Here is a 21,725-nt window from a genome sequence, read left to right as displayed (position 1 = left end):
GCGACACTGGTGGGGGTGTTGCTGCCCACGGGTGACCCCAGGATTGCAAGGGTTAGGAATGAGCGCAGCAACACCTAGGCGGTGGATCCTGGGGGAGGGGGCAACCGTGGGCCCCTCCCGAGTCTGCTGTAGGCTCTGTGAGGAGTGACTGTGTAAGTGCTGGGCAGAGGGCACCCCCTCCAGGCTGCCTTCCAGGATACCACGGCTCCTTCCCATCATGTCCTGCCTCCTGCTGACTCCCACCCAGTCCTGCCTGTGCCTCCAGCGTGGGCCCAGATGGTCTGGCACGTACACGTGAGGTACTGACTTCCTTAGGCATTTCCTGGGTGTAGCCCCATAAGTTTTCTTTGTTGAATAAGGATCATAATTACTACTACTACTACTACCATTACTTATGGAAAAGGGAATGGCAACCCACTCCAGTGTTCTTGCCTGGAGAATCCCCATGGACAGAGGAGCCTGGCAGGCTACAGTCCCTGGGGTCACAGAGTCGGACACGACTGCGTGACCACCACTCACTCACTCACCATTACTTACGGTTCACTAGGTATGAAAAATCACAGTGTTAGTTGCTCAGTTGTGTCCGACTCTTTGTGACTCCAGGGACTGTAGCCTGCCAGGCTCCTCTGTCCACGGAATTCTCCGGGCAAGAATACTGGAGTGGGCGGGCAGTCATTCCCTTCTCCAGGGGATCTTCCTGATCCAGGGATTGAACCTGGGTCTCCTGTAATGCAGGCAGATTCTATACCACCTGAACCACCAGAGAAGCCCAACAGTCTGCTAAATCCTTTCCTTCCAGGATCCTTTTCTTTTTCCTTTGGCTGCATCACATATCTTGCAGGATCTCAGTTCCCCCACCAGGGACTGAACTGGGCCATGGCAGTCAAAGCACCAGGGAATCTCCCATCGAAGATCTTCTAGTTAGTCCTTACAAAAATCCTGCAGGACTGGTTCACTTTACACCCATTTTAAAGGTATGAGAATCAAGGCAAGAGGTGCTGAGGTCATACAGGCAGTGGGTGGCATTGCTGAGATCCCAAACCAGGCCTTCCTGGACTCAGGGCCCATGTGTGCTGACCCCTGCCCCCTCCTGCAGGCTGACCCCTTGTGTTCTGCAGCAGGGCTGGGACCCTCTCCATCCATCAGAGGTGTCTGTCCCGCCAGGCTCAGGGGCCTCAGCTGCCTCTCTTTCTCCCATCCAGGCCCCAGGTGTCAACACGCCAAGCCCAGAGGCCTTGTCCAGATACAGATGGCCCCACTGCCCTCACACTCTCTGGGCTTTTGGCATCACCTGCCCTCTCTTGGGCACCTACTCTAGCCTGGCCCCCATCAGGGGCTCTTCCTAGCTCTCCCTGGACCATCTGGGAGGACACAGGTCCTTTGGGAAGGGGTGAGACTGTCTCCTGTCTACATGAAGATCAGAAGCCTCATCCTTCTTCAGCCGTGACCTCTGTGCTTTATTTCTGGAATCTCTCTCAGATCTGCAGTGGTTTGGGACCAGTGATGTCCCGTGATTGTTCAAGCTCACCTGAAGCCCCTCCCTGAAAGCCCCCTATGCTCCACCTCCCAGGTGAGCCCAGTGACCATCAGTCTCCCCACTGCCTTGGCTCAAAGGCATGAAGTCTCCCAGTTCACCTGGCACTCGCTGGATGGATTCCTTTTCCCTAAAATGCTTTCACTTGGTCCCTTGTTCTCAAGGCCTGCATGCCACAGCAAAGACCTGGTGCAGGGGTGGGGATGGGGCTCAGTATTCCTGAGACACCAGTTCAAACTCCAGGCCCTCCCCATGCCTCTCAGGGACAAGATGGGTTGAGAAGTGACGTGGGGGCAAGGGCTGGGCAGAGAGACCAGCTGTGTGTGCTGCTTGCGATAAGGTGGTCAGGGGCTGACTCTCTGAGTGAGGGAGGGAAGCTTAGACTAAGATCTGAAAGTGGCAGGTGGGGTGGAAGTGGGAAAGGACAGAGTCTGGAAAAAAGTGGGGGAAGGGCGATGTCCCAGGCAGAGGATAGAGCAAGTGCAAAGGCCCTGGGGTAGATTGTGCTGTGAGGGCCAGAGGGCCGCGAGTCAGGGTCAGGGCAGATGAGACAGGGGCTTCTTGTCTTGGTGAAGAGGATGATTTTATTGTAAGTGTGGTGTGGGGTTGCCACTGTACCTATTATGATCCAGTTTATGGCTGTGTGTGGAGAATGCGGTGCTTCTAGGAAAGGGTAGAGTCTGCTGTTGGCATCTAAGAGAGCCAGGAGTGGCACGAAGGTGGGGTGTCGGGGCACCCTGAAATCTCTAGGGGTGTGGAAGCAACTGTTCCTATTTGTTTATGGTGGGGGGATCCTTCCACTCCAGACAGGGAGCCCCCAGGGTGAGAGGCAGAGAGGCCAGGCTGGGGCGGGCAGGCAGGAAGGGAGGGGCCGTAGTCTCCCTGTGAACGGCCGGGTGAGTGGCTGGTTTCTTCCCTTGCAGCTCTCTCAGACCATCAGCTTCCTGACCCCCCTGCTCCCATGATATTCCTCAGCTTTCTTGGGCTTGGTCTGTGGATTGTGAGCTTTTTCTCTTGGACACAGGGAAGGCAGTAAGGCATGAAGGTCAAAGAAAGACTCGAGGCCCGGGTGTCAGACGGAGTCTCATCCTGTGGATCCCCGAAGCTCTCTGGGTCTCCCAGCACCCCTGTGACGGAGGCGCTGTCAGCACCAGCCCATTTTAAAGATGAGGAAACTGAGGAATTGAAGGTTAAGTCACTCAGAATGGTCTGAATGCAGAGCCCGAGCTGGCACAGCAAAACCAGGAGGTGGCAAACCACTCTCTAGGGATGTTCTAGTACCTTCATCTGGGTCAGTGAGATCAGTGCCAAAGTCACCTCCTTCCGTGTCAGGCCTGCAATCTTATTTCAGGAGAATCCACATGGCCTATAAGAGGACGAGCAGTGGGGAGGGAGGGTATGGACCTCAGCCCTATCGTTCCTGGGACCCATGGCAACTTAAAAGCCTGGTCCCCGAGGGGCCCTACCCAGACGCCAAGGTCTGATGCTGGGGTTGGTGGGATACTCCACTATAAAGACTGGATGAGACACACTGGATCTGTCTTCCACTTCTGTTACATTCCTGGTATGGGCTAGGATGGGTTAGGAGGCACCTGCCTCCCAGGGAACTAGGACAAGCTCAGCTTCGCAGGGCGGTCAGCGTTGTGTGGTGTTGCCTGGATTCCAGGCTACTCTGGAAATTGCCAGATGTAGATCAGAAAGTCCTCCCAGAAAAAACACACAGAGCAAATTTTACACAGCCAGTCAGAAGACCCCAGGGCTCTGGCTTGGAGCCCCCCAGCCCTGCAAATGAAGAGGGAAAGGAAAATGCTGATGAGTGCTTGCTCTGGGCTTTACTTGGATTGACTGGCGTGGTCCAAGCACCGTCTGTAAGGTAGGCACAAGATCATGCCTTTACACCAAGGCTCAGACAGAACCTTGCTAGTCCACAGTCACAAAGCTGGGGGCGGCTGGGCTGGGATTCAGGCCCAGAGCAGATACGCTACTGCTCTTTCCTGCCCATCACCCCCATCTTGGCGTGTGCTGGGCTGGGATCTCCAACAGGTGTGGGCATGTGGGCGCCCTAAGTCTGGGATGAGCCTTGGGAGCCCACTGGCCAGGGCTGGGGACCTGCTCGCATTTCGCGGGGTCCCCGGCCTGTGAGCAGAGGGTGTCTGCCATTAGTGGATGTGGCTGAGCTCCACCTGAGCTGGTGTCTGGGCTCGGAGCCTGGTGCTTCGTGAGTGGCCCCACGGTCGGCGAGGACGGACGGAGGACTAAAGCACGGCTCGCAGTCCCGAGTGGCGAGGAAGGGGCAGGACGGAGGCCATGTTCCAGACTCTGAGCCGTCCATCCCTTGATGAGACGGAGGTGGGAACTCCAGCTCAGCAGCCCTAGAAGGGGACAAGAAGAGAAGCTTCTGGAGCTGCCTTACATGCTTGGCACCGTGTCTGCGTTCTTTTTGATGAATTCGATTCTTTCTTGCTAAAGCCCTACGTGGTGGGAACCAGTTAGTGAGGCGGAGGCTGCGCCCAGGGAGGCGAGCTGACCTGGCTGGGGTCCCTGGTCTGTGCTGGCCGGAGTGGGGTGTGGTGGGCTGGGGGGCTTCACGCCCAGATGGCCCAGCTCCACAGAGTGGCCGTCATCCTGGGGATTGTTCTGGGCTTGAGGGCAGTGGGGCCTGAAGGTCCTCACTGCCATGCAGTTGCCCGCCCTGGAGTGAGCACCCCGAAGTCCCTCTGTGCTCTGACCTTCGCCCCAGGCGGATGGGGCCCTGCCTGCATCTCGGGGTTGCTGGGAGGAGGAGTGAGCCACGGGACTCGGGGGTGGGAGGTTTGGCCACTTCCGGGTGCCTGTGCTGCTGCGCGGGACGCCTCAGCATGGTGGTGCCCCACCTGCTCTCTGGGCCTCCAATGCCTGGCACAGGGCAGGCACAGTCAGTGCCCGGGATGCCCGGGGCTGTGAGCTGAGACCCTCATCCCCTCTGACCTTGGACCAGTGGAGCGTGGGGCTCCCGCCCCACCACCCCAGCCCTCATGGTAGGGGGTGCGGAAGCCGGCGCGGCTGTGCCCCTGTCCCCAGGGCCCCACTGCCACGTACCCTCAGTGCCAGCTCACAGCTGAAGGGTCTGCTCCTTGCCGTCGTCCTCACTGTCTTCCAGCTGCTCCAGGATCTCATCCAACACCACAGACCGCTTTTTCTTCGGGGGCTCTGTGGGAGCCCAGATGGCAAGAGAGGAGGAAAGAACAGCCGACAGGGTTGGGAGGCGGGAAGACAGCGGGGACAGAGAGCAGGAGGGAGGGGGAGGGGAAAGCCGGGGCGGGCGGATGGGGAGGAGAGGGGGGAAGAAATTGAGAAAGACAGGGAAGTGGCGGGAGACGGGAGAGCAGATATAGACGCGGAGGCGAGAGACGATGCAGAAGGCATAAGAAATGGGGGGGTGGGAAGAAGGAGGATCAAAGCGGGTATGAGAAAGGGGAAGAGAGCACAGGGAGGCGGGCAGAGAAACGTGGAGGGTTAGTCTCTGCTTTGCCCAGGGGCGGCCCCTCTCCCGGTCCTGCCAGCCATCCCTGCCCATCATCCACCCACCCAGCAAAGAGAGGAAGGCCCTTCCCAGCAGGGGCAGAGGTTAGAGCATCTCTGCGGGGGAGTAGAGGGAGACAGAGGGGCGGAGTCAAGTGAGGGCGGAGGTCAGGGAACAAGTAGGAACTATTCCTGTTTGCTTGGAGGTCATGGACTCTCAATGGGGTAGCAGGCAGCTGGCATACGGCAGGTGTTCAGGAAATGGGGGGTGACAAGATGCTCAAGGCCTCCGGAGGCGACATGGAGGGAATAACAATTAGAGGTGGCTTTAGAGAAGAGGGGTATTTGACTTGGCCTTTGAAGAATGTGGAGGAGTTCTCTGTGAGAAGACGGGGAAGGGGACAGAGATGCACAGTGTGGAAGGACGGACGTGGCAGGCTCAGCAACATGTCTGTCTTCTGGGTCCCAGACACTCCCGATGGTCTGCTGTGCGCCACGGCTCTCGCCTTCTCCGCGGCCCCGCAGGCAGCTGATGTCATCACTGCACAGGTGCAGGAGTGAGTGCAGGCACGTAGGCCTGAGGTCTCACAGCCAGGAAGCGGTACAGCCAGGACCCAAGACACAGCAGAGCCCATGGTCTTTCCTATTTTCCTAAGTCTCTGGTGCTGCCCAGAGATCGCCAGGGAGACAAAGGGTAGGAGCAGAGAATGTGCTGGTCCCCGTGGCCCCCCAGGAGGGGAATTGTGGGGATGGGGGAACATTAGGCTCTGAGCTTAGACCGACTCTGTGTGTCTCCTGCTAATCTAACCACTCATTCATGGTGGGCTTGTTTAGAGGCAGCTGTTAGAGGCTGTCCCAATCCCCTCTCCTCCTCTGGCTCAAACAACACCTCCTCTGTGAAGTCCTCCAGCTAGAACTAATCGCCCCCGTGACCCTTAGCGTCCATCTCCCCCGCTGGGTCAGGGGTTCCTGCAGGCGGCAGGTCTCCCCAGGGCCCAACGCTTGCCCTGGAGATGAAGCATCTTGGGTCTCTTCCAGGTGGTCCTGGGAGAGTGACTTGGTCTCTGAGGTTATTTCTTCATCTCATTCCCATGAAACTGACGCCATCACTGGCCCTTCTCTTCTCCATGACTACCTGCCTGACCTGAGCACTCCCATTTCTCAGTGGACTCCTGGCCTCTGTGCTCACCCCTGCGGCCATCTACCCTGCCCCCAACAGCTGCCCAACGGATCCTTCTGCTCCTGCTCTGCTCCGGGAGCTCTGCTGAGTGCAGAAAGGCCGTCCTAGGGCATCACTGGACTGGTCCCTCCCTGGGTCTGCTGGGTGTGCTTCCACCCCAAGACTCCCCCTCCCACATCTCCTCCCCAGTGAGGACCCCCTGGCCACCGTCTAGGCCACTGTCTACAGGACCCCCTCACTTCGAAGCGCTTCTCACCACCGATGATTTCTTCATTTGGGGACAGAACTGTCCTGCTCATAGCTGTGTCCCCTGCCTCAGCACACTGCTGGGCACCTCGTGGGGGCCCACGAGCAGCTGTCGAATGGGAGGCTGAGCGAATGAGGCAGGAAGGGGCAACGTGGTGGAGCTGGCCCCTCAGAGAAGGTGAAGAAGGGGTGGGGGGCCCGCATGGCCCGAGCCCCACACCAGCATCACCAGCATTGTTAGTCACGAGGAGGAGGAGGGAGAGGGGACCGGAGGGGCTAGGAGCTGAGGTGGCCACCTGCAGGGCAGTCAGCCCCTTCCTCTCCTCACCCCGGGTTTCCTCATAATCACCAGAGGTGCACAATGGCCTCTGGAAATGGAATTTGTGGGCAGGTAACAGGAGCCGGGAAATGGAAGCAAAGAGAACCTGCAGGCCTGTCCCTGACGGACCCCCCCCCCGCCCCCCCCGCCCCCCCCGCCCAGTGACTAACAATGGGGTGGGTATGAGCGCTGGAAACGACGCGTCCCTGCTCTCCTGGGCTGGCCTGGGGTCGAGGGGGTAGCTAGTGGCGGCCAGCGGTAGTCCTGACGGTGGCAGCTACCGTCTTCACTTTGGCAGAATTGTTTCTTCTTTCCCATGGCCTGACCCGATTCCAAGACTGATACGGGGGCAGTGCCAGGCACCTGGTGCTTCTCATCCAGCTGGCTCAGGGGTGCCCTACAGGTAGTGACTGTGGCTTACATTCCCGGTGCCCCCAGTGGCCAGCACAGGGCACCCCCAAGGGCACCAGACCACCTGGGGGAACCTTTCAGAGTAGCATGGCCCACTGTCCAGGGGCCTGGGGGCTCTGAGGGCCCCCTGCCACCTGAGTGTCCCCAGCACCATGCTGGCCTAGCCTTGCCAGACTGAACCCTGTGAGATGGGAACCGTCTTATCCCAGGCCTCAGCACACAGTAGGTCGTCATCTGGCGAACACAAGAATGGACAAATGAACAGGCAAATGAATGAGTAAGTCCTTCTTGGGCACTGAGGTGGGGAACTTTTAAATAATAAAACAGCAGTTGTCAGGACAATAATTAAACAGAGGCGGGACAAGAGGTGCTGATCCTGGGGAAACTGAGGCCTGGTGGGGGCGTGGCTGGAAGAGGAAACATACGGGACAGGTACTCTAGAAACAGGGCTACACCTGGGTCTCACACGGCTCCCCCGCCCCCTAGTGTGAGGCCACTGCCCCCATTTCACAGATGGGAAAACAGAGGTGCAGAGAAGCGTGCGACCCCCGAGACCCCCCAGCTGACACGTGGCAGCCCCTGGCTTCCATCTCAGACAGTCCAGTTTGCAACACGCATGCTCTGTGTTGGGAGGGAAGAGGCGTCTCCCAATGGGGCCCCCGGGGAGCGGGGATACGTGGCAGGGCCCAGGTCACCCAGGACCCTGTGACAGGGCAGGTGGTCACAGTCTGGATTGAGGGTTGGCTGCACTGGCCTCGGCTCTTCCCAAGCTGGGTGACCCTGGGCAGGGACGTGCCCGGTCCGGGATTGAACCCCTCATGTATAAAATGGGGGGACATGGCTGTTCCCCTACCCCTCTTCTCTTCAGCCGCCTTCCGTTGTCTTCGTGACCTCCCCTGAGAGTGAGGGCTCCTCCTTCCTTTGAAAACCCCTCAAAGCCCCTGGACTTGTCCCCAGCACCTGTCGTAACTGAGCTCAGAAACGGTGGGCACTGACCCCGCAGCCCCAAGCACTGACTGGAGGCTGGTGTGTGCCGCAGCCTGAGCCCTTCCGGGCCTCAGTATCCTCATCTGTAATATGGGCCGCTAGGACTGCCCACCTCGGGACTGCGGCGAGGACTGAAGGAGAGAAGAGGGTGACACCAGCACTTAGTGAGGACTCCACGGCAGCGCCGAGACCACCGCCTTTGCTGCTGTTCCTCACATCAGAGGCGCTGACGTAACATGTCCCTCTACCATCAGGCCAGGGAGCGCCACTGGCCAGGGGGTGGCGCTGTCATAGGAAGGCCAGTACACAGCAGGCGATCAATAAAAGGGAAAGGAACGAAGCGATTTGGTTCATCAAGGCCAAAGCAAGTACAATCCAGTCCCTACCCGCCTCCAGTCACTAGCCGGAAGCGCAGGGGTCTCCCCTGCGGGCTGTGGGGTGAGGGGTGGGGGAAGTCATTAGCGACCAGCCGACTTCACGGCCCGGAAGCTAGACGGTCTGAGGTTACAGCGCTGCCGCTGCGCACTGGGTCTTGCGCAGGTCACTTGCGCTCCCTGGGTCTTGGCTGCCTCGTCGGTCCACTGAGGGCGGGCACAGGACTCATCCACCTCCTGGGGTGGTGGCGAGGATTAGCAAGTTTATGGGAGCTTGGCACCCCGAGGGCTCAGCACCCGGGGGGGGCTGGCGTATCTGGCTCAGGCCGGGCCCCCAGCACCGCCCTCCCTGGAGGACGTGTCAGGCCCCGAGTCCCCACCGAGCGACACCCAGCACCCCCTGCCGGCCCTGCCCGCACGCGGAGCACCCCGCTTGCCGGGAACGGCTGCTCAAATCCTATTTCCCTGACATCAAAAGCCTCAGTGGGTTTTCACCAAACAAACATAATGCAGAGCCGGAGAAAGGTGTAAAATAAATAAACGAAACAAGCTGTGCGTTTTCTTTCCGTATTACAGCTGCACCCGAAGATAAACAACAAGTGAATGTCACCAAACATCAATACCCAAGAAATTAACTTGACAAAGAGCTCAGCCGTCCCCCAACAACCCCCCAGTCCTGCCCCCGTCCACCCCCCCCACCGCCCCCCAACCACCATTTTGCATTTCTGGAGTTCCCCATCTAATGATTTTATTTTTCAATTAATTCCTTGACAGAATGCCAGCCCGCATCTCTCTCCCGTCCCTGGCTGGCGCTGTCGCCCTGCGTAGAAGGTGGGGGGCGGGCAGGGGGAAGGGTGCGAGCGGGTGGGCAGGGGCAGGGGGCTGTTGGGAGGAGAGGAAGCTTCACGGCTGGTCAGGGAGGAGGGGGTTCTGGAAGGGACCCCGGTGTGACCATCCACGGACGAGGGGTCACAACCGATGGCATGGCCGGCTGGAGCCAGGCTGCCCAGATCGCTGGTGAGGTTGCTGTCCCTGCTGGGCCACCGGGGGCCTGGCCTCCCGACTCTGCGCTCCATCTCGGCAGGTACTGAAGAGCACCCGGCTTCACGGAGGCCAAAGAGCCATCAGAGGGGCAGAGGCGCTGAAGGCCTTTACAAGAGCCCAGCACCCACGAGGCACGCGGTGAAGGTAAGCCAACCCTGACTGTTATCAGCGGGTGCAGTGACCGAGAACACGTGGGCTGGTCACCTCCTTCCTGCATTAGACGAATTTGAGTGGCGGTACCAGCCCTTGACAGATAACAGTGGCAGTGGCGGCTACCCCTTCCTGGGGGTCACCCACGGCGTTAGCGGACAACTTGGGGATGTATTAACGGCTCCCTACCCACAAGGAGGGCCAGGGGCCTTCTCTGGCTACGAGGGCACCCCTGGCCCTGGCACGGGAGAGGCTGGCAGTGTTGGGGACTGAGGCCCCTGAAGAGACGTCCCGGCTCCTTCGACTTCTGGGGGACAGTTTGGAGCGGCACAGCTCTAGGGGGATGCCCCCAGGCTGCACACTGCACACACACTGCTTACCGGCGCCCCTCCCAGGTGCTCTGCTGGGAGCCTTACCCACATCTTGGGGGCTGCTTCCGGGGAACCCAAACTAAGGCACGCAAACGGCAGACACTGTGTCTACAGGTGACCAAACAGCACGAAGCAGGGCCTCACGGGGCCGGCGCACTGAAGAGCATCTGGATTTGCTGACATCATCGAACATTAAAAATGGGAAAGGCACACAAGAGTCTCCATTTCTAGTTTCTCTTGAAACTGGCTAACCTGGCCACACTGGGCCCATGTCCCCACCTAAGGGTAACTGATGGGCTGTGTGCTGGTTGCCCCTGGAGAGGAGGCCTCACTTGTTTGGGTATTTTCTGTCTGTTCCGGGAGGCCCCAGGCTCGCTGCTCCCCGAGACGAAGGGCAGGTGAGGCAAACTGTCAAGTGAAGGCCGTGTAGCGGTTTCCCCTATTAAACTCGAAACAGAGGCGACTCTGACAGGCCGGGGGAGGCGGGGAAAGGGTAGCAGATGTACCCCTCTCCCATCTATCCCTTGAGGGGAGGAGAGGAAGGAGGCTGGGGCAGGGAGTGGAGGGTGGCATTCCAGGTGGGGACAGGGCCCCACCACCTACAGACGGCCTGCTGCCCCAGGCCATCAAGCACACGAGGCGCTGAAGACACAGGGTGTGGGCCATGTCGGCGGGGGTGGGGGGGTTTGGGCACCCCGAAGGCTGGCCTAGCGTCTGAGGCTCCCGCTCCAGGGTAGCCCTGCCTCCCATGCTCCAGACTTGCGGACCCTGTGGGCAAAATCCTCAGATTCCCAGACAGGTCTGCCTCCCAGGGCTCTGTTCACAGTAGGCGCATACTAGATGCTCACAGAATAACGGGCACTGTGTGTAGACAGGACCAGCCTGGCTCCCACGACCAGACCAGTGGCACTTTATTGGTACAAGGAGGCTGTTTCAAGGAGGTACCTTTTCAAAGCACAGCTGGTCCCCAAAGAAGCATGTGATCTGAAAGAATCTTCTCTGAGCCAGCAGGTGGGAGACTCGGTCCCAGGCCCACCTCTGGCACCTCAAGGATTTAAGGGAGTTGCTTAACTCCATTCCTCAGTGTTCCTATCTGTTAAATGGGGATAGTGCCTGCTCTCCTGATCTCAGGCCTTGAAGGTTCCAGCCTTTAGTCATTCATAGCAAGTAGTCATTGAACACACACACACACACACACCTAGTAGTCACTGAATATACACACACACACAGTAGTCACTGAATACACACACACACACACACACACGTCACTGAATACACAGACACACATGGTACCAGGCCTGGTGCTAGGGGATCAGCAGCCAAGAAAACCACAAATGACAAACCGAACCAGCAGCCACAGAGGCCATGCTGGGGCCCCGGCGCTGGCAGAGCTGGGCTGTGAGCTCTGTCACCCCCACTAGTAGCCACCCCAGTCACCTCTGATCTACTCGAGTCTCGCGCTCCTATCTGTAGAAAGGGCGTGACCGAAGAGGCCACTGCAGAGGAGTCAACAAATAACGTGTGGACACTCACAACCCAGTGCCAGGTGCGCAGAGGTGTAAAAATACAAGTGTCTTCAAAGAACATCCGGAGGGCGGGCATTGCTCAGGACACAGCGAAGCCAATGCGCTGAGCTGGAGCCCAGAGAACCCTGCATCCTCGGGCCTCGAGCCCAGCTTTCTGGGCTGCAGGCAGAGGGCTGGGCGTGGACTCACAGGCCTCCCACGAGCCAGGAGATATCACTGCCCCATTTTTCAGATGTGGTAGCAGTCGTTCTAGGGCTCTGGGGAAGATGTGCCCACGTGGGGCCATGAGCTCAGATTGGGCTGGTCCCGGGGCCTTCCTGTCATGCCCCAGAGACACCTGTGTCCCCTGGCTCTGCTGCCCATCCTGCAGGGGGAGCCAGCGGCCCAGACTCCTAGACAGGAAGGGCATGAAACAGATGCAGGCCACGTGGCAGCACCCCCTTGCCCACATCAGCTGTTTATTTTTTCTCCAGGAGCTACTGAGGACTTCCTTGGTGGTCCAGCGGCTAAGACTCTGAGCTCTCAATGCAAGGGTCCTAAGCTTGATCCCTGCTCAGGGAACTAGATACACACATGCTGCAACTAAGATGGGGCACAAATAAATAAATAAAAAAAAGCTGCTATTGATTCCCAACCCACAGCCTGATAGAATCATAAAACCTCTGATACCTGGACCCTACCCCTAGAGGTTCCAATGCAAACGGCCTGGGGTGGGCATTGGTTACTGTGACTACTGCTCTGATTACTCACAGTGCTCAGGACTCTAGCTCCCGGTGAAGCCCAGCAGGTCGAACTTGCTATGCTCTGGGCATCCTGGGGGCCTAGGAGTTACAGGTAGCCGGGCTGGTGGGCTCCCATCCACGGGGGTTGGTGAAGCTGTGTGGCCTGGATTATTGTGGATTTAGTCCCTGGTAGGGCCTTGGGGCTGGGCTAAGCCTGGGGACTTTGGGGTTTGGTCCAGCACGTTTCTGCATTAGTTACAGATGCTGGAGAGGCCTGTATAGGGTGGGGAGGCAGTGGGGAGGCCAAAAGAAGGTGACTCACTGCAGAGGACCAAAAAAAAAAAAAAAGGAAAAGAAACCAGGAGAGGCGGAAGGTGCCCCCCACTCTCTCGTCTCAGGCCTGGAGGGATCTTCCCATTTCTGGGGGTTTGGTCAGCATGAGATCCCTGTCCGTTTTCTTTTGGCAAAGTCCCTGGGTTGGGAGAAGAGGCTCAAAAGAATCAGTAACGTCATCTCAAGAGGCCAAGGTGGGATGCTGTCTGTACCAGGATCTTTAAGTGCAAACGCCTAAAGGGGCCAAGGAGGAATGTGATGGAGTTAATCGGTCTGAGTGGTGACCATAGGGATGGATGCGAACTGTGGCAAAAGGGGGAAAAACAACAACAATAAAACAAACAGCCCATGTAACCCGGCCCCAGCTACCCTATGTGAATGCAGGACCAGGAGTGGTCAGGTCTTATTTCTCAAGAGAGACCAACAAGAAGAGAAGCCACTGTAATGAGAAGCCCAAGCACCACACCTGGAGAGGAAAAGGCCCAGGTGCGGCAACGCAGACCCAGCACAGCCGAAACTAAGTAAGTAAAATTAATAATAATATTAATTCAAAAACCCACCTTATTTTCTATCTTCTAGGCAAAATAAAGACCAATGATCTTAATCGATGGCTCACCAGTGTGGCCTGATTTACTCTCTCTGCCTATAGAACCCCACTTGTTTCACTTGTGGTCCTGAAGCAGTAATGACAACCTCCTCGTCTGTGTGTTTTCCTTGGATTTCTCAGGCCTGGGCCAGCCTACGGTTCAGAAACAAACCTGGCCACCCCCTGCCACCAGCCACAGACCCGGAGGCGAGTCCACCCTCCTCCAGCCCCTATTTCTAGCACTTCGGTCCCCAGGTCCCTGAACCTTCATCCAATCCGGGCTCGGCCCCTTCCCCTCCCAAGTTGCTCTGAAATTCTCCTTCTGTCAGTTTAATTCTGTGATCGATGAGGAAGAGCAGGAGAAATGGCCCGGCACAGCTGGTTTCCCCGTTAGCCCTAGCAGGGATTCCTGGCCTCGCTGGCGATGGCTGAGTGAAATGTTTGCAGAACGCAGAGAACACAAGTCAATAACAATTTAGCTGGATTGGGAGCAAGTACCTTCTCCGCACGGACAGCCACTCCCGGGGGAAGGCGGAGACAGTGTGTAGGATATTGCCAGAGCGCCTGGAAATATTTCCAAAACACCACTCAAAGCAGATCGGGGCACGGGGGTGGGAGCAAGGGGGAGGGGGCGCCCAGGGAGACCCCTGCTCTGGCTTGCTCCAGGCCCCCTCCAGCCTCCCCAGCGCCTCTGCAGGGAGAAAACACTTGGCTTTCGGAACCTGGCTCCCTCCCCACGGCCCAGCCACTGGTACCCTTGCTAGCAGTTGCCACTGTGGAGCCACCGTGACCGAAACCACTCCTGCTTCCTGATTTTTCTTCTCTCGATTCTGCCTCCATCAGCTGGGGTGGCCAGGGGCGTCTGAGGAAGAGTGTGTTTCCTGGTCAGTGTCAACCTCTCCTGCTGTCACTCGTCAACATGGCTGGGAGCAGGAGAAGGAACTAAATTCAGCACCCTGGACAGGGGCGGGCAGCCACTTCCAAGGGGCAGGGTGAAACACCTCCTGTAAAGCGCCCCAGGGCCCATGGTGGCCTTTACTCCATCGGGACCCTTGGTGGCAATCTAGGACAGTCTTCCCTCGCCTCCTGGGCCCTTCGAGACCTCTGAAACAAGGGCTGCCACTGTGAAGCCTTAAGGTGGGAATGAGAGGCACCCAAATGGAAGAATAAAAACGAGGTGAGGGGAGCTTATGGGAACCTTCTGTCTCCAGGTAGCTGGCAAGATCCATGGCAGAGGGATATTTGGAATAATAAATTCTGTGACTCCACATACTTGCTCGAACTTTCCTGACTGTGATTTTTAGAGCCTGAAGATTATGTTTTCATGGCCAAGATCAAGGAGGCCATTTGCAAGGGCTGGCGTGGGGATAACAGGCTCTCCTGGTCCCCGATCTTTTGAAAATGTGCCGTCCTGTGAATGATTAAGTTATGGAAGGGGAGGGTTTGGTGAACTGTTGCGGGCTTTAAATATCATCTGTATGCTGATGACTTCCAAATTTATATCTCTGCCTGGACTTTGCCCCTGAGCTCCGAACTCATAGATCTATCTGCCTGACATCCCACGGTGAGTCCTAATAGGTGTCTCAAACCCGACGTGTCTGGATCACACCCCCCACACCCACCCGCTCTTCCCAGCTTCAGCATCTCGTGGCACCACCATCCTCTGAGAGGCTCGCTTTGAGCAAATATCTCCATTCTGGCCTTAACTTCCCCTCTGCCTTCTAGAGCAAATATGTCCATTCTGGCCTTAATTTCCCCTCTGCCTTTCAGAGGCAAGTCTGGCCAGCTCTATCTTTACCGCACATGCTCAAACCACTGCCTTCTGTCCACCCCTCCGGTCTCCATCCCTGCTCAGACCACTGCCTTGGCCAGCTGGGACGACTACATTGGGACTCCTATTCCATATTCTTGCCCCCTGTAGCAGCGAGCATGAAGTATGAAGTGTGATACGACAGGCCATGGCACTCCCCAGTTTAAATCTTCAAGGGACTTCCCATGTAACTTGACGAAAAGTCAGGCTTCCTGCACCACCCCATAAGATCCCACCCCACAAGATCCCATGAGGGAGCCCTGCTGGCCTCTGTGCCTTTGTTTCCGACCACTCTCCACCTGGGACTTCTCCAGCCACAATGGCCTGCTATGAGCAGCCTTCTGCCCCAGGGCCTTTGAACCTGCGGCTCCCTCCGCCTGGAAGGATGTCCCTCTAGTTCTTGGGCTGGCCGGCTCCTTTCCCTCACACAAAAACACCAACTCCTGGGAAAGACTTTCTGGAACTGTTAGGGCAAACACTGACTGAAGCTGCCCACCTGCCCACCCTGCCCACCCTGTAGTAGCCATCTGCATGAATTATTTTACAACAGAAGGTCCTGGCAAGGAACATGGAACTAACAAGCCACTACCAACCAGAAGGATTTGGGAAAAGTCAAAAGGAGAGAGGAGACACCAGTCCATATGCCCTACTCACCTTCTCAGAATTCTCCTCACTGGAATCCATCCTGGCTGAGCAATGCACGTGCCACCGGGAATGGAGAGTCCGAATGATTGGCCAGAGACAGCCCCGAAACTAACCCTATCGCCACAAAGCCCGAGTCCACATGGCAGAGCGCTCCTGCTGGGTCCCCTACCCTCCTGCTCCCCACCTAGGTGTCCCTTCCCCCAAAATCTCTTGCTGTCTTAGCACATGTGTCTCGTTGGACAATTCATTTCCGAGTGTTAGACAAGAGCCTGCTCTTGGGCCTCGGAAAGGGTCTCCCTTCCTGCAACAAAACCACCACATTTGAAATCTTTCCTCCCTCTTCCCACCTTGAGGAGAATAAATTAGCCTTCTGCATTTCCTGCACAGAGCTTGCGATCGTCAGAACTTTCTTGTCATTACTTTTTAAATCATTAGTCTCTCCCACTCAAACACCAGCTCCATGAGGGCAGGGACTGTCTCTTCTGGTGGCTGCTTTGTCCTTGCTGCCAAGTTAAGGCTGGATAATTAGATGATCAATGGGGAATTGATGGTGTGAATGACCAGAATGGGAAGCAAGGCTTTGGAGCCTCTGCTCCAGGAAAAGCTGGGGGATTCCCAGGCAGAGGCCTCGAGGTGGGAGGATGAGACTGTGATTATGATGCCTCTAAAATAGTACACTCTCTGAGAATGGGGGTTATGTGCGAGGAATTAGCCACCCACATGGCTTCAGACATAAAGGAAGGGCAGCCGTTTCACAAGCTCTAGGGGCTGTAAACTTTTTCTGTAAAAGGGGAGACAGTACATATTTTAGGGCTTTGAGGGCCGTAGGGTCTCTGTCATAACTACTCAACTCTGTCCTTCCGGTGTGAAGACACAGCTAGAGACTTTATGTGAAAAATGGGCATGGCTGTGTGCCAAAAAACAGCTGCGTTTATAAAAATGGGCATTAAGCTGGATCTGGCTGTGGGCTGTAGTTTGTAACCATGGTCCTAGTTGGACCATGGAATCCAGATCTGATAAAAGGTGGGGGGATAATTAGGGATTTAGGAACTGCTGGGGTCTCGGCAGTGGTGATAGGGTGAGCTGTCCTATAGTGTGCAAAGATGAGCATCTCCTCAGGAAAAGTCACTCGACCCTTCTGGGGCTGTTTTCACCTCCGAAAAACGTGAACAGCACCTCTCTCTAGGGAGTTTTGAGGCTAAAATGAGACAGTGCATGAAACCTGGCACCGCCCCCTGCACACGGTACATCTTCAACAAAGCTCTCTCCTCTTTCTCTGACTTCATCTTTAACAAGGAGGCACTTGACTGCCTCTCTTCTGACCAGTGGGGTTTCAAGGGTCAAGGTCAGGGCTCCCTGGCAGCATAGTACACAGGGCCGCTCTTACCGAGTCCAGGACATATTAGACGCTCCATTAAAAGGGGCCCTTCTGATGATCAGGGTTTTTCTGTTCGCTTATTCACCCCACAGGTTGTTAGTGAGCACCTGCTCTGTGCTGGATGCTAAGATGAGGCAGGGGACGCGGAGAGGACCACGTTCCCTGGAGGATCACATCTCTTGGGGAGTAGCCAGGTTAAACCACAGAGGTGAACACAAAGTGCAACAGAGCAGGACCCTATGGGGCCTTCCCAGGACAGGCTCTCCCTGATATCCTCTACTTTAGCTCTTCTCTGAAGTGTCCAGACAGCAATATTTGATGCAAATTTCTCCAGTTGTTCTGCAGATATGAACACCCACCCCATCAAATGGAGGATGTTAACTACTTGATGAGATGAAAGAGATGGTTAGACAGCATCACCGACCCAACGGGACATGAATTTGAGCAACCTCCCGGAGACGGGGGAGGACCAGGGAAGCCTGGCATCCCGCAGTCCATAAGATCACGAGTCAGACGACTGAGCGACTGAACAACAACCTGATGACCGTGAGCTCATAGCCCCAGGCTTCCTGGAGCCTAAGGACTGATAAAGTTAACCCCTGTGACACCGCCCCGCTACCTCATCATCAGTCAGAAAATTATGCATGATCTGATCACGGATCCGGGGATCCCCTCCTCCCACCAGGCTTTTAAAAATGCTTTGCTGGAACCCTTAGGGGAGCTTGAGGGTTTCTGGGGTCAGAAGCCAGCTTGTCTCTTTGCACGGCCCTGCAATAAACCTTTCTCACGTTTCAGTCTGACCTCACTATGCATCAGGCACGGGAACCTGTGTTCATTAAAGTGTCAGGGAGACAAGGTGTGGGGTGTGACAGGGGAACTCCCAGGACGGCAGGTTGTCCGGGAGAAGTCCAATCTCTGAGACTTGGGCTCAGATCTCAGGTCACGGGTGGGTGGGCCAGGCTGACGGAGCCAGGGGCCCAGGAATCAGGCTCCTTACTTCCCCAGCGGGGAGGGCCACCATGCTGAAGGCCAGTGACTGCCTGGGCCTGAAGATGGCAGCTCTCACATCCCAGGCTGGCCTGGCTTGGCCGGGTAGGGGGACGGCGGCGCTGCCAGCCACTTGCCATGCTGGTCATGTCTGCGCTCCCAGCTCTGGAGGTGAAAGGTGCAGCCGCTAACCACAGCCCATCAGTCTCCCAGCTGGAATAAGACAACGCTGGGAAGCAGAGCCGCGCTCCCGGCCAAATAAAAGCCTGTTTGCCCCGGCCTCCCTGGCTGTGCGCGCTCGAAAACAGAGGGTTCTGCGGGCGGATTGCTTCCGTACCATTATATTCTGTCGGTGGCGCTTGCAGGTACCGCAGCCTGCCGGGGCCCTGAAAGCCTCTCAATGCCCTGACCCTGCTGGTTTGTAACACGCTCAGGAAGAATGGGACGCAGCCAGTAGCCGCCTTTCCTCTTTCTTGCCTTCGTGTTCTCTCTTTTCACCCTCCTACATGCAAGGCACCGAAGAACAGCACTTCGCCTGCCGGGGGGCCACGGAGCTGTGGACGAGATAGCTGATTCCGGCCAGGAAGGGGGGCAGGGAGACAACGGGAAGGCGGGACTGAGGAACGGGGTGGTCGTGCTCGTCCCTGGGTGCGAGCGTCACTGTCCGGAGTCAAGGGCTTTGCCTACTTGGGGCAGCTTTTCCAATGACTTTCAAAGACCTGCTCTCGGCTGGTCCATTCGATGGGTGTTTCGTTAAGCCCCAGTTCACCAGGGACTGTCTAACGCCCCACATGATCAGGGACACCGGTGGATGAAATGAAGACTGCCCACCCCTGCCTTGGGGAAGGGGCACTGGGGGGTTTTCTCTGAGCTTTTGTGGCTGCTGATAAGGGACCCTAGGTAAGTGGTGAAGTTGAGACAGGCGGGCTGAGGGCATTTAGTTCTGTCGATTGCATCGGATGGCCAGAGAGCATGAGTTTTTATCAGCAAAGAATCCATCTCCTCCTCCTTATTGTTACCGTGTACTTAGAAGCGCCTTCTGTGTGCCAGGCATGGGGACCAGGTGGCATCCAGGATCAGATGCAAATGTACCATCCCATGCCCTGCCCAGCTGATGGGCATTTCATTCTCATCCCCTCTCCCTCCCTCCCTCTCTCTCACACATTCCCTGTTGTCCGGGCTTCTAAAAACTAGGAGTCCTCTTTATGTCTCTTTCCTCTGCCCAGAGAGCATCCTCCCTTGGCCTGCCTCCACAGGAATGCAAGGAAAACAGGACACGTAAGCGCCTGGCAGGGGAGGGGAGAAAACGTAGTATCTGCTGCCTTCTCACTGGGTACCCACAGCTTCAGAAGCATCATCTCCTGTAAGCCCCGCCCCCCAATTCCCCTATGAGGTAACACCCTAGTCCCAGAGTACAGATGGCAAACCGAGGCAGAGCAACCTGCCTGAGGTCACTGCACAGACTGGGGTGAAACGTAAGGGGCCGTGTACACCGTTGCTCACGTGCAGCCGGCAGGATGGCTAGAGGCCCAGCTCTGACTCCTGACTTGGCCACTAGTGGCTGGGCGCCCCTGGGGAAGTCACTGGCCTTCTCTGGGCCTCGGTTTCCTCATCTGGGAAACTGAGGATAATGATGGTGTTTACCTGCCAGGATTCTGCAGGATTAATACCTGTGAAAGCCCGTAGACAGTACCTGGCACGGAGTGAGGCTTAACAGATGAAGGTTGTCATGGGAATAATAACAGTAATGAGTATTACTTGGCCCGAACTGCTCGTGGAGCTGTGTGCCTTGACCTCGGCTTGTCAGGGACCGACAGGGAAGAGAAGAGCTGGTCACAGGGCCTGGGAAGCCCTCGGCCCAGCAGCGCCCTGTCCCCACGGTCTCCACCAGGGGAGCAGCGGGCCTGGTGGAGGAGCTGAGCCCTGGAGGTGAGGGTGAACTTGGGGTGATGCACGCTGACTGCACCAGCCATAATGGAGGGCCTCTCTATCACTCCGGCCACCTCAGAGGCCATGGTATCACCAGTGAGCTCCCTGCTGGGTCCCCCCAAATGGTTAAGATGCCGGCCTTTCATTCCGAGGCCCACCTTCCCCAGGGAGCCCTTTGTTGTGGCCTCGGTGCTCGGGTTGGGCAAATGGGGCTCAAGGCCTCCACCTGAGATCTGAGTGCCTTCCTGGCACAGACTGGGGCCAAGGGGGATGAACTGGGCATAGATCCCACTTGCCCTTGAAGTCTGCCAGGGCCCTGGAAGCTCTGAACAATGAGGATTTTGACACAAACGAGCTGGGTACTTTTCGCCATGGGAAAGGGGCAGAGCCGGGAAAAGGGTGCAGCTAGCAGGGCAGGAGGCCAGCAGCCCTGTTCTGAGTATTTAAGGCCGCTGCGGGTACCCCCCGTTCCCAAGGAGATCCAGCAGACAGTGGGCGGGTGGGTGAGAGGGCTGACATTTTCAGAGCACTGGTTTTCGGCTGACGTGTCTGCCCTGCTTCCCCCACAGTGTTCTGCCTACTGGGGAGGGACGGAGCGGGTGTCACCCCAAGGATGGGGTGCTATAGCCAGGCTGTCCCAGAGTGGAAACTCTGCTTCCACCCCCTACTATCTAGATGACCCTGGGAAAGTTCCATCATCTATGCGAGCCTCAGTCCCTTCATCTGTAAAACGGGGTGATTGAGGGCATCTACCCCTGGTGGCTCAGCAGTAAAGAATACACCTGCCAATGCAGGAGACATGGTTTCGATCCCTGGGTCGGGAAGATCCCCTGGAGTAGGAGACGGCAACTCACCCCGGGATTCTCATCTGGGAAATCCATGGACAGAGAAGCCTGGGGGCTGCAGTCTGTGGGGTCGCAAGAGTCAGACACGACTGAGTGACTAAACAACAGCAACGTCCTAGGGGTGCTGTGGGGGTGGGAAAAGGCAGCTTGTGCTGTTCTTGTTATCGCTGATCATTTCATGACTCCATACGGGGGAACTATTCATATCCTCATTTGTGGAATGGCAAACAGAAGCCCCAGGGGCCGCAGTGACTTGTCCCAGGACACTCGGCTAGGAGGCGCTCAGCGGAACCTCTCCATGCCTGTTTCTTCATCTGTAAGATGAATACTTTGGCCACTCAATGCGAAGGACTGACTCAATGGAAAAGACTCTGATGCTGGGAAAGACTGAGGGCAAGAGGAGAAGGGGGTGCAACAGAGGATGAGAAGGTTGGATGGCATCACTGACTCAATGGACATGAGTTTGAGCAAACTCCAAGAGACGGTGAAGGACAGGGAAGCCTGGCCTGCTGCAGTCCATGTGGTCGACACGACTTAGTGACCGAACAACAAGCTGGGGAGAGCAGTGCCCACGGCAGCAGGGGCTGCTGTGACGATGGGAGAGACGACGCGTGTCACATACAGACGGTGCCCCAGCACAGAAGAAGTCCTTATTATTAATACACGGTAGCTGTCGTGAGTCCCTCTACTCTCAGCTGGTCTCAGTTCTGTCACCTGCAGAATAGGGCTGATCACACCCGCTGCATAGCGCCATGAGAGCATGAACAGGAAGATGGGTGCAAATCCACGGCTGTTTTCCTGCTATCATTGCATTAGGTTGGCCAGAAAGTTCATTTGCTTTTTTTCC

The 21,725-nt window shown here is 56.9% G+C and overlaps 1 protein-coding gene across 1 annotated transcript in view; it reads right to left on the bottom strand.

Moving 5' to 3' along the window:
* Positions 1–3,351: 3,351 nt before the first annotated feature.
* RBM19 (RNA binding motif protein 19) overlaps positions 3,352–21,725 on the bottom strand; it is a 121,631-nt gene continuing 103,257 nt past the window's right edge. The window contains exons 24-25 of the mRNA XM_052654402.1: positions 4,613–4,723; positions 3,352–3,906 (exon numbers count right to left, since the gene is read on the bottom strand). Of these exons, the coding sequence (XP_052510362.1) occupies positions 4,626–4,723 (98 nt within the window). The 3' untranslated portion in view covers positions 3,352–3,906; positions 4,613–4,625. The remainder of the gene's footprint in view (positions 3,907–4,612; positions 4,724–21,725) is intronic.

Source organism: Budorcas taxicolor, chromosome 17 (assembly GCF_023091745.1).
Source record: "Budorcas taxicolor isolate Tak-1 chromosome 17, Takin1.1, whole genome shotgun sequence".
NCBI lineage: Eukaryota > Metazoa > Chordata > Mammalia > Artiodactyla > Bovidae > Budorcas > Budorcas taxicolor.
Note: the sequence above shows the minus strand (reverse complement) of the source record. Positions and strands in the feature narration are given on the sequence as shown.